Genomic DNA, 19,228 nt, shown 5'->3' with positions numbered 1-19,228 from the left:
AAGCACTTTAATAAATATACTTTATTTATTTATAAGAAATGCAACATTTAATGAAAAAACACTTAGAATAATATCACTTTTTTACATCATTTTTTTAAATTTGAATGCAACATGTATATTTACAGAAAAAAAATCTGCTCTAAGTCGAAAAAGAAAAAAGAAACCTTTGGTAGTGGCGGCGCCCCCGCTGGTGACCGGCCGGGCGACCCCCCCCCCCGCTGCGAGCCCCCCTCCAGGCGGTGAGGCCTTCCCCAAGGTTTTGGGAAATTTATTGGACTTTACTCAAACCAAGACTTTCCCTATGCCTAACACATTCGGCTTGATCGGAAGTTAAATATTACCCCAGGGGGAGGGTACTCATACCGTCTTGACAAACATAGACCTTGTCGGAAATGGTACTTAGGTCAATTTTTTCTATTTTTTCAGTAAGGTTCTTGTAATTTAGCGACCAAATTGCCAGCAATTATGCTGGTGGAATTGTACTTTCAACATTACAATTCCTACAGATGTCCATGTCGAAATTCTTATCCACATAGCACGTGGGTACTCCTTTGCAACGTTTTTTGATTTCATCGTCATTTGTCTGTATAAAGTACACCTTCGGACTTACAAACATACCACGGGAAATCATGTCGCTTCCCGTTTCTGATTTAAAAAATAAAAGCTGATTTGGCGCCCGACGTTTCACTAGCTCTGGGTAAAGCCCACTCCAATTGGTGCAGTCCATCCGCGAGCTGATGATTTCACCGTGCGCCAAATCATCAAGTAGGTTTGGAGTTTGACTTTTAGCAGTAGAGAATCTGTGTCCCCGTAGCAGACCTCTACTTGACCCTTCTCTAGCCACTGTACCCTAGCCACATTGTAGTAGAATTCCAACATGAGCTTTTTAGAGATCTCTAAGATGGCACTGCCTGCAGCAATACTTTTATTCAATACAATGCTTCTTTTTTTCCTATTCAATAGTACCATGTCCGGGCCAATGATTGTAAAGAAGTGTAATTTGGATTGGCAATAATTCGAGCACATTTTTCGGGATCGGTCACGACGTCACAACGATTCCTATTGCGAACACTCTCGCACATTTTACCAAAAGCTGAATTCAAAATGAGCTTATAAATTTCTTTTTCGGCTTTCGTCTGCGCTTCAGAATGTTTCTTGACAAGTGTCAACAAACGTTTTCAGATAGGGTTTTTGACTAAACTGGAGGGCTCTATGAACCTTTGTGCCGTTGAAACCGTTGTTGCACATCCATTTTAAAGCCACTTGATGTATAACAATATTTTTTTCGGCAGAAGGTCGGCAATAAGTTTTTGTTTTGAAGGTGACCAATGCAATCCGTCCACCTCGACCAAACGTCTGTTTCGGGGGCTCAAAGATTCCCTATACATAGGTCTATTGATGCATGGAAAAACAAAATGCTTTACCGAATCGTGAAGTTCAACTGGTATCCCCCCATCAATTTCGAAAAACCATCCAACCGGCCCATTCTCCTCAACACTGTCAATGTTGGGGAAATAAAAGGCTTGACGGTCATTGAGCCATTTATAGTCATCGCAGGGTAGCGCATAATGGGACATGGCCGAGGGGTAGAGGGAATTCATATCAAGGAAAACTGCATCTGATTTTGTCCCCGTCTTCTCTCCAGTTGGACCAGTTTCCAAGATACGATCCCCGTGAAAAACGTATCCACCCCTCATTGACCTCTCTATGAACAGGTGCTGATCGATGTCGGTGATCAGCCCGATTTTTTCCCGACTAATTTTTAGGATGAGGTCCATTACCAGATGAGGAGAAGAAAAATAATATCCTAAATCAAGATTAAATTCCCCATATATTTTGTCCGTATTTTTTACACATAATGTCTAACAAAGTTAACACATCACTCAACAAATACAGCTTGCAGTAGTCAAACCCATTTTTACACCCTCCCTCTGCCCACACTTTTCTAGCAAAACTGTATTCATCAGGGGAGCACCTACGATCGTCTAGACTGTCGTAAAACGATTCGATCGAGGGAATAGTTTCCTCGGGGAATCTCGACATGGAGCAGTAATAATCATAAGGATATATGCCCTTGACCGTCAAAAAATCACATAAATCATTTGGAAATTGTTGCTTGAGAAGGGGAAAGCGTTGTAGCCGTCATTGTATTTCTGCAGTTGAATTAATTCGCTCAAAGGTTCAGGGAAAAACTGCAGAAATCTAAAAGCGAATTTTACTCTTTTACCCAACTTAGTCTTCAACTAATTTCCACATAAATTACAAAATAAACGATTTTATCGACGATTTAGAGATGATTTTGTAGGAAAAGCTATCTATCAACCGTGCATTATCCACTGTTCCGTTTCTTTGAAGATGTGCCATTGCTGGTAGCACATACTTCAGATCGTAGTTAGAGTTAAGTATAAAAACCGGAAGAAAGAGTTGCTGTTTCATTTTTAAATTACATGAATTGTGAGCCCACCCTCGAAAGTTACTTTTTCCCGTTGAATTGGGGTCAATAAGATGATTTCGATCCTGGACAGCGTCTTTTGGGGCAAGAGCACCCCTACAAACCCAACAAATTGTCCCCTTTTCTAGTGCCCGTTGCTTCTTATCTGATAATGACACTGGTTAGTAGGAGTGAAGCAATCTTGAAATTGCACCGTTCCCTGTTTTTATTGAAGACACCAATAACCTCTCCATGCTACCCTCCTCATCCATAGTAAAAAAAAACTTCCAATTGCATTTCGTTATTGGAATCGCGACGGGCATGCGCATAGGAACAAGCAACTAGTTTGTGTTCCTTGACTATATTTGGCCTTGATGGGTCCGATACCTCCACCAGTCTTGATTCACAGTCTAAAGATACTTTATCAACATGTAGCAGGGAATTTTGGAAGTTTTTAAATTGTAAAGTATCTTTGCCTTCTGCCGGCATTTCTATTCCTTGATTGCCATGAATTTTGCAATATCTCATGTGATCTGTGAATGTTCGTTCAGTTGTAAATGGGGAAAGGCACATTGGTCAATAGTGACGTTCCCCTTTCTTCAAACCTTGAGATAAGAGTCGACTTATTGCCGTAACGGGGAAAAAATTACCATAGGAGTTTACATCTTCGGGAGGCTCATAGATATCCCAAGCCCAATTTTTAACATTATCTACCAACGGTGTCCTAACTGAATATAAACCCCCTTTTTTATTCCGTTTCTTTCCCCCATTTACAAATTCTGTGTCATACTGGAGAACAACCACCCCCAACCCAAGATTTTCATTTGCTTTTTCAAATATAGTTATTTCTTTTAAGGACACCGGATACTTTCCCTCTAAACAATCAAAATTTACTTTAAGGAAATTGTCTCCACCGTTACGTGCAAGTCTGTCGAGATTTTTCATTCTTGAATCACTTCTTAATGTTTATGGGCTGCTGCTAAAAATGCATATTTAAAGCATTGCAGCCCCGTGTCAAAATAGAAACTCTGAACTCCTTTGGTAGCCGAAAAATTTGGGTGTCATTTTATTTTTCTATCCGCCCCTCTTAAACTAACGTTTTTTTAAATCTATTGAGATTCAGATCCATGTATTCAATGTATAAAATGGTGGACCCGCGTCCCCTCTCGTTGAATGTCTCCAAAGTTGATATTAATTTATTGACCCAATTGAAAAAGTTACCCTCAAATTCATTTAGACCAGGGTAAAAAGTTTGGTTGCCAGTTGAAAAATGAAAATAAAAAATGTCCCCAAATGTTCCCTTTTGTAAATAAACTTTTTGATTGACTGATGCTTTACTCCCCCCTGACCCCCCCCCCAATTCTGAATCTGAATCTCAATAAGTGCTTGAATTCGGTGGATGTAGGTATGAAGAAAATTTACAAGGTCTGTTAAAATGACACTCCTGTCAACCAGGTTTTCCTCGGGGGGATTAAAATCTATCCTATGTGTTTGCAAGTGACCTAGAGCAGACTAACAAATAAGAACAACTTCCATAAGGGTATTCATTTCTTCCGTTGTAAATTGAAAATCCAGGGGGATACTAAACGACGTACCTTCACTAACATCATCCGGCGACAGTGGACAATTACCCATGATATTTTGAAGTCCTGGCCCAGGGAAGGAAGTTGTTTTTGCAGCTTCCCCCTGACAGTAAAATGAATGGATTGAGTTTTTTTTCTTTGAGGGAAGTTTTATCACAATTATAGCACACTATTTATTTTTTTTCTTAGTTTGATTTGTGTTCGTATTATTTATCAAGCAAATGTTTTTTTTCTTAATTGGATTCGTATTTATCAAACAAATGCATAATAAATTAAAAATTTTGTTTATAGAATTATTTATGACAAGTGCATAATAAGTTACAAATTTTTTTAATAGCACACACACACACACACATACGCACACGCAAACACGCACACATTCACACACACACGCAAACACGCACACATTCACACACACACGCACACACACACACGCGCGCACGCACACACGCGCACACACACATACGCACACGCTCATACGCACACGCACACACGCACACGCTCACACACACACACATCACAACGTTTGACTACTAGCAATAAAATACAGTAAAAAAAATCAACTCAATAATTGTCTTAATACCTCATTAAAAAAACTTACTTTTTCCTACAAATCTAACCATCCATAAAACATAGAGATTAGACTAAAAGCAGATTTCTTTTCCTAAAAATCTACCCGTTTACAAATCTACTATTTGTAATAGCAATCACGTAAAATACATTATAAAAATATTCGACAAGGAACTGTGATTAGTTCAGAAAGAAGCAATAGCCTTATTTGTCCTGAAGCATTTTAAGCCAGATGTTTACCGGGTTATTAAATAAGTAGCATTTTCATACCCCTCCTCAAAACTTAATTTCCCCTCCTAGCATTATTTTAACTAAATACTTGCCTCCATCCCCAGAAAGTTCAGAAAGAAGCAATAACCTATTTATCCTGAAGCATTTCAAGTCAGATGTTTACCGAGGTATTAAATAAGTATCATTTTTACACCCCCCTCAAAATTTAATTTCTCCCTCCTAGAATTATTTTAACTAAATACTTGCTCCCTCACTTCATATAAAGTAACCAAAATGGAACTTAGTTACTTTTTTTAATTACACTAAAAAAATGAACACCTAAAAAGCCCCCCGATAAATATTCGCTAGTTCTGACTGCACTTGTGTGCCTGAAGGCCCTGGCAAAGCATGAAGGGGGGCAACCTCACAATCTTGAGTAGACAGCGCTGAGGCATTATGAGAAGCCGCCCACTCTCTTTTCAATTTTCTACCAGGTTGCATATAGGTCTGCGCAGGTAGCGCAGAGCTGGCACTGGCATGAGAGGCTCCGGGCATTAAAAGTTGAGTGGTCAATGGGTGGCCCAGAGCATGTGTAAAGGGATCGGCATATCTTATGATGGAAGGCCTTGCAGCTTGCATCGGTGTGGCATCGTTTCCTCTTGCTCTATTTTCAGGGGGAGAGCATTTGTCGGGATCCTCCTTAAAAAATAAGAAAAATTTAGTATATGATAATAATATTAGAGAAGAAAGATTTTTATAAAAGCCTCTTGATCATCTACAAAATCCACGAATTCGAAAATAAGTGCATTTAAAATGTCCCATCCCTTCCTTTCCATGAAGGTAAAACTTTGAAAATTTAACTGAAACATTATTTGCTTTCATCAAAGACATTTGAAAATAGAACACTCCTCTCATTAGGTGTAATTCTTCCATAATTTTCTTAAAAAAAACTAGTTTACATTCAAAAACCCTAATTAGTTCAGATTTTACGGAAATAGATTATTTCTCGAACCAAAACTGAACTTTTTTCTAACCAAAGTTTCACATTTGAACCAGAGAAATGTACTTTCCATAATTTTCTTACAAAAAACTAGTTTCCGGTCAAAAACCTTTATTGGTTCAGATTTTACGGAAATAGTTTATTTTTCAATCCAAAACTGAACTTTTTTCTAACCAAAGTTTCACATTTGAGCCAGAGAAATGTATTTTCCATAATTTTCTTACAAAAATTTTGAGTTTACAGTTAAAAACCTTATTAGTTCAGATTTTACGGAGATAGTTTTTTTTTTCGATCCAAAACATAATTCACCCCTTTTTCAAATCGTGTAGAATAACGCAAAGCATGTAGCCTTAATCATAATACTATTATCATATACAAAATCCAATGAATTCGAAATCAAGTGCATTTAATATGCCCCATCCCTTCCTTTCCATGAAGGTAAAACTTTGAAGATTTAACTGAAACATTATTTACTTTCATCAAAGACAATTTAAAATAGAACACTCCTCTCATTAGGTGTAATTTTTCCATAATTTTCTTAAAAAAACTAGAGTTTACAGTCAAAAACCCTTATTAGTTCAGATTTTACGGAAATAGTTTATTTTTCGTTCCAAAACTAAACTTTTTTCTAACCAAAGTTTCACATTTGAACCACAGAAATGTATTTTCCATAATTTCCTTACAAAAAACTAGAGTTTCCGGTCAAAAACCTTTATTAGTTCGGATTTTACGGAAATAGTTTATTTTTCGATCCAAGACTGAACTTTTTTCTAACAAAAGTTTCACATTTGAGACAGAGAAATGTATTTTCCATAATTTTCTTACAAAAAATTAGAGTTTACAGTCAAAAACCTTATTAGTTCAGATTTTACGGAAATAGTTTATTTTTCGATCCAAAACATAATTCACCCCTTTTTCAAACCGTCTAGAATTACGCAAAGCATGCGGCCTTAATCATTTCCGTTCCTTTGTTTTTATAATTTGGATAATGCGCGTACGAAGGCTGTTTACAAAATCATCCCTCTTGTAAGAGGATTAAAGTGTTAATCACACACGGTTTTATCTAGACCGCAAAGAGAGCACATTCTATTTTGATAATTTTAAATGCATGATGGGAAAATGAAATTTTTGAACGAAATAATTATTTCTAATGAATAAATTAAAGTCATAAACAGAGGAGGGAGGGAAGATGGGGTTTACGTAAAGGAAAAAAGAGCGTATTTTGTGCTTTCTATCGAGTATAAACATCATATAGTAGAGTTTGTATTGTGGGAGGGGGGTATATCCCTGAATTTGAATTTACTGGAGGGGTGACTATGTAAAGTAATTTTATTTGGAAATAAACTACGAAAATTTACTAAACTGAACTCACATTATAAATTGCTGTAGCCAAAGCTACCAAGTCAATAATATCAGATGCTTTATCCATGATATCTTAGAAATTTATGAAACTTTAATCATAACGCATGTCCGCTATATAGAAAATCTCAAGGGCGAATGAAAATCACTCCTTTTATTTGAATCCAATCACTAATCGCTCTCTCTGATTGGCCCTAAAAAATGGGTGTTGCCTCTAAAACCAGTCTGGCTGCGTTATATAATCTCAACCATAGTTCTAAAACGTGTTTGATCACTTTACAGGTATATAATATAAAAAGTTTGGTTGCTTTTTACAATGTGCACGTCAAACTACACTGCCTCAGGCGTATGTTTTCTTGTAGGTTTTCAATCTTATACACTATCATGATGAAAGAAGTTGCTAAAGACGTGTTTTTTTATCACTTTGTTTGGAAAGGTACCAAGGAAGTATAGGTGTGAGAGGATACTCAATCTCTTTGAAGAGGTGTAGAGGTCCCAGCAAATAGTATGGGATTTCCTATTCGTCCCAGCAAAATGGAAGGCCATTTGAGAGGATACTAACTCTCTTTGAAAAGGTGTAGAGGTTCTAGCAAATAGTATGGGAATTCCTATACGTCCCAGCAAAATGGAAGGCCATGTGGGAGGATACTCACTCTCTTTGAAAAGGTGTAGAGCTGTAGGCAAATAGCACGGGGAGGAACATAGTGTACTAGAATAGCACGGGAAGGAACATAGTGTACTAGAAGTATAAGGTAACATACTACTTCTATATTAGTGTGGCTCGCAGAATGATGGATATATGAAAATGAACGATTCTTATTCAGTAGCTTGAACTCGGACAAAGACTGGAAAACTATATCCGATCGGAGGTTTAAACTTAATAAATCAACATTAAAATCCCCAGCAACAACAAATTGGTGACCAAAAGATGATGCAGAATCTGCCACTTTATTCAAAACACTACAATTTTTGGCAAACTTATTCAGTGACTGAACAGATTTATGATCACAAGGAAAATATACATTTATAAATACAAGATCGGCAATCCGCATGGCCAAGATGTTTTCTTAATTTCTTCACTGTGGAACAGCACTGGCGTCGCAGATGAAAAAGAACTACGTTTCAAAATACAGGCGAGGCCTCCGGAAGGTCTACCAAACGTACACCGTGCAGCATTCACAAACACAATGTGATTCCCAATCCGTCCCATCAGATTGGTATTAGCTGATGAGAAAAGATGCTCTTGAAGACAAGCAATATCGTATTTTGTACGAAAGTTCGTCAATGATATTCTCATTCCTATGCGCTCCGTTTATATTCCACGAAATAACCTAGACCTTTTGCAACATAATTTTTTTACACCAGCCGCAATACATGATTTGAGCACTAAGACACAATAGACTATATGAAATGTGTGACCCGCCACAGTTCGTACAATTGGGGATGTTAGTACAGGACGCATCTTTCGAAGAAGAGTGATTGCCTGCACAGCGCGCACATTTTTCCACTTGACTGTTGCTTTTGTTTAGAACGTGATCAGGAGACCTGCAAATAAAGCAAATGCGCGGTACACTTATAAAGTCATAAACACTGAAAATCTCGTATCAGATTTTTCAACCATTTTTTATCGCGTCACTTTTACCAGACGAGTCCGAAAAAAACAGCGTGATAGTTTGGGACGACCCAAATCGACTTGCATCCTCGACTCCAGGGTGCATTTTAAATTCACTAGCATTAAATGACAGCGGGATTCCTTTTACTATTCCGAGGTACCACTTCTGCAGAATCTTCGTGCCAGCACCCGAAACAACAGGCTTCACAGACTCACAGAAGTCAAAAGCTACATATTTCTCAATATTCACAAAAAGTTTATCTCTCAAAGGCCGAATACTAGCAATCTAATCATGACCGCTTAAATGGTCAATAGAGTCCTTACGGCTTGTCGGATCACTAATAGATGGTGAGAATTTAGAGACAACAATAGTAGAGTAGTTATTGGCTGGTTTCGAGGGGCTAGCTCCAGACTGTGGTAGTGGCGGGAAATGGTGCCTCAAACTGATTGGAGATTTTCTTTAACTGGACATGTAGCTGATTCACTCTCTAAAAAAGAGCAGAATAAGCTGTGGTTGGTATTGATGGCACTTAATTGGGGCCTAGAATAACAATTACTGGGATGTCAAAATTGTCTGTATTTCCATTCTTGATAAAGTCCAGAATACAACCTAGATGGTTCAGTGACGCTTTTGATCCAGTTCACTACTGAAATAAAGCTCCTGGATATAGCTTGGACCCAAGCCATTTCTTTGCCTTCACAATATCATCAACGTCAAAAAACTCCGCACCAAACTTCTTAATCATCGCATCATCGATTCCTTTCTCACCATTTCTCTGACCGAAATTCAGCACTGGACAACATTGCAAATTTTCTTCATCTTCTCCGGATATGATAAACAGGTATAGCGTACTCACAACCCTTCTTGCTCGTTCTAGTGGTAGATGAATATTGAACTAGCTAGGGGGGAATCAGAGATTAAAAAACAATTGATGTGCTCGGAGTGCGGGTTATAATAGGGCCTTCCCAAAACGACAAGGGAAGTGTCAGCCCCCGTTCACCTTATCCCGCTATTTAAGGGAGGCTCTCCCAGCAGGTACAACAGCGCTTGCGACGGGGGAACTGCCCCTCTCCTGCTTGCCTAATTAGGGTTACTAAATTGCTTATAAAACCACTTACGTCTTAATTAAATGAGCAAAGGATATCCAATAAAATTCTATAATCACTTGGTCACTGAATTCATTGATAAACGCAGGAGGATATATCTAATGTATATATCCTTAGATATCTATATATCTAATGTATTTTATAAAATCCAGTTTTAACTTGAACACAGTTTGATCAAGAGATCAAACATAACGCATTCGAAAAAAAACAGGCAGATAGAAATGACAAATAAAACACAAAAGAATAGAAGTCAGTTACCTGAGCAGCGGGACCAAGACACCCAGGAGGGGAGATACCTAAAATTTTCCCTTCTAGACTCTGAATAGCTGCTGCTTCTCTCCTTCTTATGTGTGCCAAGTCTGCCTCGATATGAATATTTCCTACGTCTATAAGTAACAAGGTGCTTGTATTAATAGAGTTTAATAAGTTAGTATTAATAAGTTTTAATAACAGCATTAATGAATATTAGGAAAGACCGGATGAAATTAATAAACTTATATGACAATTAATTTTATAAAATCATATATGGTATTCTCTTTATGGTAATGAACAGTAAATCAGGGGTGCAATTTGTTATGGAGTAGGAGGACAACTAACCCCCCCCCCCAGACACCGGTTTGTCCCGCAGCGGAAATATAGTTTCTTCAAAAAATTTGTTATGGAGTAGGAGGACATCTAACCAACCCCCCCCCCCCGACCCCAGTTTGTCCCGCAGTGGAAATATAGTTTCTTCAAAAAGGTTGATCAAAGCTAAGAAAAGCCTGTATAAATATTTGCCACATTTAATTGAAACCTAAAATAAACCAAAGGAGTCTAAAATAAACTGTTGGCTTTAGCTGTTACAAATACCAAGACCCTTAATAATACACAGATGCCAGTACTGGCGTTATATAAAGCTTTCAATTATGAAGAACACACCAAAAACTTGATTTCTTGTATATAAGAGACACAGTATATAAATAATAGATATTATCTATTATTTCTTATTATCTGTATACAGTGATAAGAGAGCACAACAAAAACAATTCAACTTTTTTCATTTTATTGTTTTAATCTAAACAATTTGATTAATTATTTAAGTATTTAAAATTAAGTAACTAAAAAATAATATTAAACAAAATTGACTAACTTAAAAAATCTAGTTTGAATTATTAAATTAATTTTTCACTATTTGAATTAAGAGATTTGCCTCTTATTCATTTATTTTCATTTTATTCATGAAGGAGAATTTGGCAAAGATAGCCAAAACGCTACCAACCACAACTTTAGAGATAGGACAAGTCAAAAAGGTCAAAACCATCAAAAAGAATTTCTGAAAGGAAATCCAAGCTCGTAAGGACATATCACTTTTTAGTGGCACTTTTAATCCCCTAACATGAATTCGGTGTATAAGAAATAAATAATTATAAAAAACGATTTGACAGCTTTAATTGATTAAGTTAATTCATAGGAGAATGACCCTGTATGCAAAAGAAAAATGTTGCAAAGCCATATTACCTTTGAAACGAACCAAAAGGGTTGCTATCCTGTACTAACAGATAAATATTCCTTTTATCCTTAAAAACCTTTCCCCGGGGTTCTGGGGGATCGTGTATCTCCAAAGACATAGTTATTGGGCCTTTCAACTATGCTGAACAAAAAAGCTACTGTATAAATTTTGATCAGACAATTTTGGAAAAAATGGCATGGGAGGGTGCCTAGTTGCCCTTCAATTTTTTTGGTCACTTAAAAAGGGAATTAGAACTGTTCATGTCCGTTAGAATGAGCCCTCTCCCGAAGTTCTAAGCCCACTGGGTTGATACGATCACCCCAGGGAAAAACAAAAAACAAACAAACAAATAAACACGCATCCGTGATCCTTCTTTTGGCAAAAATTACAAAATTCCACATTTTTGCAGATAGGAGCTTGAAACCTCCACAGTAGGGTTCTTTGATACGCTGAATCTGACGGTTTCATTTTCATTAAAATTATATGACTTCTAGGGGGTCTTTCCCCCTTTTTTTTTAAAAAGACAAATTTTCTCAGGCTCGTAGCTTTTGTCTGGTAGGCCTAAGACTAAACTCAATGAAACATATATATGGAATTAGCATAATAAGCCAATTCTTTTGATATATCTACTGATATTAAAATTCGGTTTTTTAGAGTTTGGGTTACTATTGAGCCGGGTTGCTCCTTACTTATAGTTCGTTACCACGAACTGTTTGAAAATACTTTTCAAACAGTTCGTGGTAACGAACTGTAAGTAAGGAGCGACCCGGCTCAATGGTAACCAAAACTCTAAAAAACGGAAATTTAATACCAATAGATACATCAAAGGAATCAGATTTTAATTCTGATTTCAAATATATAAGTTTCATCAAGTTTAATTTTACTTATCAAAAGTTACGTGCCTGAGAAGATTTGGCTGTTTTTCGAAAAAAAGGGGAAAGACCCCTAAAAGCTATAGAACCTGAATGAAAATCACTCCATCATATTCCGCGTATCAGAGAACCCTACTTTAGAGGTTTCAAGCTCCTATCTACAAAAATGTGGAATTTTGCATTTTTTGCCAGAAGAAAGATCACGGATGCGAGTTTATTTTTGTTTTTTTCCCCAGGGGTGATCGTATCGACCCAGTGGTCCTAGAATATCGTGGGAGGGCTCATTGGAATGGAAATTAAAAGTTCTAGTGCCCTTTTTAAGTGACCAATAAAAAATGGAGGGCAAACTAGGCCCCCTCCCACGCTAATGTTTTTCCCAAAGTCACCTGATAAAAATTTTGATATAACCATTTTGTCCAGTATGTTCAAAAATATTATAAGTATGTCTTTTAGGATGACTTAATCCCTCGAAGTTCTCGTGGGGAGGGCTGAAAGTAATGAACTTTACCCAATGTTAACATATAGTATTGGTTATTGGGAAGTATACAGTACAGAAGTTTTCAGGGGAGATATTTCCTGTTAGTGGGGGGGGGGGGTCGGGGGTTATGTAGGAGGATTTTTCCATGAACGAAGTTTTCGTGGGGTAAGGGACATTGCTATGAAGGGGACTCCGGACTTCCCAGCATTATTTAAAAAAAGATAAGAAATTAAATATAAAAAAACAAGTTTTTCAACTGCAACAGCAGCAACATCGAAACTTTAAACGAACAGAAAATATTACATATACGATTGGGTTCACCCCCTAGTCAATACCTCACTCTTTAAGCCAGAGATTTTTTAGTACTTTCATAAGAGCTATTTATTCTAATTACCGGCCTTTGTGATTAAGCGGTCATTTTTAAAGAATTGGAACAAAATTCGAACTTTCGCTTAAAGAGCAAGGTATTGACTAGGGGGTGAACCCCCAATTACTTATTAAAAATACATGAATATAGAAGTTCGTTACGTAAGTTAATTCGTAAGTTACGTATATTTATTACTAATAAAAACGTTCGTAAATAAAATGAAACAAGTTTCGAGAAAGCCATTTAACCAAATAAAAGTAAATTAATACGAAAATTTTGTGTTAATTATTCATGTACTGTAAGCCAAGATCAATACCTGCATTTATACAAAAACGTTCAGAAATTAAATAAAAAAAAACAAGTTTTTTTTAAACTAAAAGTAAGGAGCGAAATTAAAACTTAAAAAGAACAGAAATTATTATGTATATGGAAGGGGCTTTACCCTCCTCAATGCCTCGCTCTTTAAGCCAAAGTTTGACTTTCTTGCAACTCTATTTTTTTACAACAATAAAAAACTTTAGCGTAAAGAGCGAGGCGTTGAGGAGGGGACAGCCCCTTCATATACAGAATAATTTCTGTTCGTTTTAAGTTTTAATGTCGCTCCTTACTTTCAGTTCAAAAAAACTTGTTTTTTTTATTTAATTGCTCAAAGAAAAGCCATCTTGTGTTCCATGTTGTGTTACTAAAATATCGGAAACTTTTGGAATTCAGTCGAATTCTGCTACTGGAGGCTTTAGAACTTTTTCCATAACTGCCCCCTCCCCTAATGTGCAAATATATAGCTCAAATATAAACTGAAGGTTATGTTTCATTAGGATTAAGCTAAGTTCACTTCTTGGGTGTTTCGCTTAATTAATTAAAAAAAACTTTCCGAAAAATAAGTGTTCAAAGAAAAGTAAAGGACATTTTAAACTTAAGCTCAGCAGATACAAATATCTTTTAAAATTCAAAATCAAAACGACCACAAATTACTATTAAAGAATAAATGAAACCCAAAACGAACAGAAATTAAATAATTTCCTATTGAAGTATAAATGAAACTTAAAACGAACAAAAACTAAATAAACAATCAATGCAAACAAACATACAATAGATGTTAATGTAAATTAATAAATAAATCTTAAAACGAGTGGAACTTAAATTGAATACGCAAATCAAGCTTGAAACGACAAAAATCACTACAAACAAGTTTGGGTATCACCTCCTTCTCTCACTGTAAAAGTCTAAAACCTACTGCGTCATTGGCGCTTTACTGAAAACTAATTTTATGACAAATATTTTCTTTTGTACTTAATATTGAAAATAAACATTAAAATTATACTAACATTTTGAACTGATGAGCTTTCAGCAAGTAATATCATTATACATCAAATATTCAGTTTAATAAATTAGCTCTTTTTAAAGTTGTTAACGACGAATATAGTTTCCCTACAAACAAGTGTTTGAATACTGCCTTCTTTCCTAACTGTAAATAAAAACCAAAAGCCTACTGCGTCACTGGCGCTTAACTGAAAACGGATTATAGTACAAATATTTTCTTTTCCAGTTCTTACAGTATTGAAAATAAAAATACAATTACAGTGAAATAAATTCTTGAACTGATGGATCTTTCAACAATTAATATCAATACATATCAAATATTCAATTTGATGTTGTTAATACTTTCCAAGACTGTTCAAGACGCATATAGTTTTCAGTAAAGCGCCAATGACGCAGTAGGTTTTAGACTTACAGTGAGAGAAGAAGGTCATACCCAAACTCTTCGTATGTGGTGATTTTTGTTCGTTTCAAGCTTGATTTGCATATTCAATTTAAGTTTCACTCGTTTTAAGATGTTCTTAGTAGTTTACATTAATATCTATTGTATGTTTGTTTGCATTGATTGTTTATTTAATTTCTGTTCGTTTTAAGTTTCATTTATACTTCAATAGGCGTACTTTTTCTAAGTTTAATCTTCATTCACTGATTTCACTTTATGTATCCACTGTACGTCCAGTACTTGAGTATTGCTCATGGGTATGGTATCCCCTTAATAAGAGAGATATAGAGAGTGTGGAGAGAGTTCAACGTAGGGCCACCAAACTCATACCATACCTGAGTCATCTACCTTACCACCAGAGAATGCAAAGAAAACAGTGGCCTATTCTCCAGTTCAGACGTGATAGGACCGACCTAATAAAATCATTCCGCATTGTTAGAAATATTCATAGTACCACTCCCACTCACTTTTTCACTTTTACAGAATAAAGTAGTACCCGTCAACACCAACACAATTTACCCACCATGTTCACAGAAAAGAATAGGCCAAAACTCTTTGTCTAGCCGAGTTTGGAAGACTTAGAATTCACTTCCATCAGAAATAGTTGCAAGTACCACGGTCCAGTCCTTCAAAAGTAGTTTAGCCTCTACAGATTTCTATACTGGGTCCTAGCACAATCCATTTTGAGAAGTTTTTTTTTTATTTTGTATTAGCTGATTTGTGACAGTATGTTTTCAGTTATTTTGTAGGCTTACTTTTTGGTAGGTTTCCATTATTAACATATATGTTTCAATTAAGTTGGTATGCTATTGTATATTCCAGTAATATTGTTTTCAATGTTTTCAGTTACTGTATGTTTTTGTTATGTCATTGGCATTGTTATAGACTTTTTTTTTATAATTGTTTAGTGCGACAAGCTTGTTAAAGCTTACCGTATCTTGGTATTAATAAATAAATAAATAGGAAAATATTTTTTTTCATTTTAAGCTTGATATTCATATTCAATCTAAGCATTACTCACTTTAAGATCTATTATTTCATTTATATTATTTACTTGTTGTATATTTTTTCTATGATTGTTTATTTAATTTCTGTTCGTTTTGGGTTTCATTTATCCTTTAATAGTAATATCTGGTTGTTTTGAGTTTGAATTTTTAAAAGTATTTGTATCTGCTGAGCTTAAGTTTAAAATGGCCTTTACTATTCTTTGAAAAAATTATTTTTCTCATTGTTTTTTAAATTAATTTTTGTTAGTTTTTGATTGCAAAAAATTCAAGTTTTTTAAAATTCCTTATTTAAAAATCGAACCTTAAAAAAAAATCAAATATTAATCAAAGTATCAAACCTGATATCGAAGTAACAATATTAAAGTGAAAAATGGGTTTCGTGTCAACCTTGGAGTTTTTATTGTCTGATGTTTGAACTATTTTTAACAAAATTGCTTTCTCAAAATTTTTATCGGATGGGTTTGGGGAGAAAGGGCGTGGGGGACTAGATTGAGCTTCTGTCTCTTTAAAAGTGAGCCAGAACTTGGAATCATACAGAAAAGAAGCTTCTGATATTCTATATTTCTTAATGCTTTATTTAATACTTTTACCAAAAATAAAAATCCCAACCATCGCATTAGTTTCCAATATCTTCCCCCCGGTTAGAAGGGCATTGAATGGAGAATTTAATGGTTTATTCCTATATTCTAAAATTTCATTTAAACTTCGGAATCAAATTCAAAAATATTCCACAATAAAAATAAGTACTTACTTTCAGCCATTATTCCCTCATTAACCAATAAATTCTGTTGACTTGTCTAAAATGAATGAGATAGCCTAGACAGAAGTTTCGTTTATTACGTTTCTTTTACGTTGATCATTCAGAAACGTTGGAGAGACCTATGTAATAATGCCGCCGCAATAATGACTAACAAGATAAGCATTGATAGAATGTGTGATGTCAGTTGGCTAATAAAATTTATTTTTACGGGCCATTTTAGACACGACCCGGCGGCCGCATACAAAGTTATGCATCCCCAATATTAGTTTTACCATAGAAATCATTCGGAGAGAAAAATTGAAACATAATTTACCAGTACTGTTATATTTACTATTACTGTTGCAAGCAAACGTAAATAACGGAATAATAATAAACTAAACAGAAAAAATTTCTACGGAAAAATTTCAATTTCCGCATTGATCGGAAAAACAACTAGAAATTAGTCTTTTTCAAATGAAAGTATGCTAAGGATAATTTTAGGCTGAATCTTCTGCAAGAAATTTTACAGGGGGGGAGATCTTCAGTTAGGATGGACTTGCCCGAAAGGAATTTTACGGGGGCATGTATTTTACGTTGGAAGAGCTTTCCATGGAGGAGTTTCCCCTGAGGGAAGGGTATTTTTCACGGAGGGTTAGCCAGATTTACTGGCATTATTTGAAAAACGATCAGAAATTAAATAATAAAAAAAAAAGTTTGTAAACTGAAAAAAAGGAGCAACATTAAAACTCAAAATGAACATAAATTATTCCGTAAATGAAGGGCTTGCCCCCCTCCTCAATACCTTACTCTTTATGCTGAAGTTTGACTCTTTGTGCAAGATGTAAAGAGCGACGAAGACCACTCTGCCCTTCCATCATAAACAAAACGTAGAACAATAGGGAAATAGTTTATATAACACAGTGGAATGCAACTTTAAATGAATATTTTGACCCTATATCCAAGGGCCGTCCTCAGCAAAATAAATGAAAAAGAAAAACAAGGAATATAAAAGAACTCACATTAAAATACAATCTTTAAAACTAAAATATTTTCAAAACAGTCCTAGCATCATTACTTCAGGGAAGTTCAACCAGGACTCAATGCTAGGACCGTTTTGAAAATATTTCAGTTTTAAAGATTGTATTTTGATGTGAGTTCTTTTATATTCGGTTTTTCTTCCTTTGTTTTGCTTAGGACGGCCCTTGGATATAAGGTCGAAACAGGCACTTACGCAGGAATTTGTTTCGGGGGAGGGGTGAATCCTTCAAATCCCTTATTCTGTAAGAAGTTTGAAAACTTATGGGAAAATAAGAAATCGTGAGATTTGGGGGAGGGGGGGGGGTTGAGGCCCCCTGCGTACGTACCAGGGTCGAAAGATTCATTTGAAGTTGCATGCCACTGTCACATATAAAAAAAATTCCTTTTGTTCTACTTGCTGCTTACTGTTTGTCCCAATGTTTCGAGAACGACTACTGAAACACAAGAGCCGTTTAATTAGAATAGGAAGCTTTTTTAAAAGTGCTAAAAACTATAGCGTAAGGAACAAGTTATTGAAGGGGGAGGGGCAACCCCTTTATATACGGAATAATTTCTGTTCCTTGTGAGTTTTAATGTTGCTCCTTGGTTTCAGTTGAAAAAACTAAAGTTGTTCTCAAGAGGAAGACCAGGAGGGAGTGGAGATGCATTCTAGTCCCCTCTTTGAGAACAACCTAGCACAATGGTCGGCAAACTTATTAGCCAAATAGCCAAATAAGAACATTTACAACAATTTTTAGTGAATTTGGAGCCAAATCTGCTTGTTTAGTAAACTTTTTTTTGCACTAAATAAGTAATGCACTAAATAAAACTATATTTTATACATATTAAATATTTGTTAATGCAAAGAATATGCTTGCATCTCCTTGTAAAGTTTGAGTCAGTCAGGTCTGTATGTTGTTGGCATGATTTTTTGGCATGATTTATATATATATATATATATATATATATATATATATATATATATATATATATATATATATATATATATATATATATATATATATATATATATATATATATATATATATATATATATATATATATATATATATATATATATATATATATATATATATATATATATATATATAATTGTAATAATTATGATCCAAAATCCTTAACTCGAGGTTTACAAGAACACCTCCCGCAGATTCTTCCTCCAGCCCCCCTTAATAAGCTACGCAATTAAAGACCTACAAACACCAATATATTAAATTAGACTATTAAAGGCGTGGTTCTCTTAGTATATTGCTCGACTTCAAATGAGATTATTATGCGTTCGATTCCTCCTTGAATTTTTTTTTTTCAATCATGTTTTGTCCCTTCTTATCATTACTTTTTAGATGATCCACTATTTTTCCAAATGTGATGTACTCATTTTTCAAAGTACTCAATTATACTTTCAAGATTTTCCACTTAAGAAGTGGCACCAAAAGCGTTGTTTTCAGTGCTATCTCACTTACGAATTGTAGAATTGATAAAAACACGTAGAAATGAGCAGAGGTTTTGAAATGAGCCATAAAACATCATTCTAAGAAGTTGTGGTAGCCCACTGGCCCCATCTTTTCCGCTTCAGACACGGCTCAGAAAGTGCTATTTTTAGTAGC

General features: G+C 35.4%; 1 protein-coding gene across 2 annotated transcripts in view; it reads right to left on the bottom strand.

Annotated features, from left to right (window-relative positions):
• LOC148954917 (uncharacterized) overlaps nucleotides 1–16,735 on the bottom strand; it is a 41,867-nt gene extending 25,132 nt beyond the window's left edge. Inside the window, exons 1-2 of one of the 2 annotated variants that reach the window (XM_089107986.1) lie at nucleotides 16,596–16,735; nucleotides 10,131–10,258 (exon numbers count right to left, since the gene is read on the bottom strand). In XM_089107986.1, the coding sequence (XP_088964112.1) occupies nucleotides 10,131–10,258; nucleotides 16,596–16,605 (138 nt within the window). In that variant the 5' untranslated portion in view covers nucleotides 16,606–16,735. Of the gene's footprint in view, nucleotides 1–4,026; nucleotides 4,164–10,130; nucleotides 10,259–16,595 lie in introns of those variants that run through there. The other variant, XM_089107987.1, reaches the window with a different exon arrangement.
• Between the last annotated feature and the right edge of the window lie 2,493 nt (nucleotides 16,736–19,228).

This window comes from Artemia sp. Qi Xiang Cuo, chromosome 2, assembly GCF_049724085.1.
Source record: "Artemia sp. Qi Xiang Cuo chromosome 2, ASM4972408v1, whole genome shotgun sequence".
Lineage (NCBI taxonomy): Eukaryota > Metazoa > Arthropoda > Branchiopoda > Anostraca > Artemiidae > Artemia > Artemia sp. Qi Xiang Cuo.
Note: the sequence above shows the minus strand (reverse complement) of the source record. Positions and strands in the feature narration are given on the sequence as shown.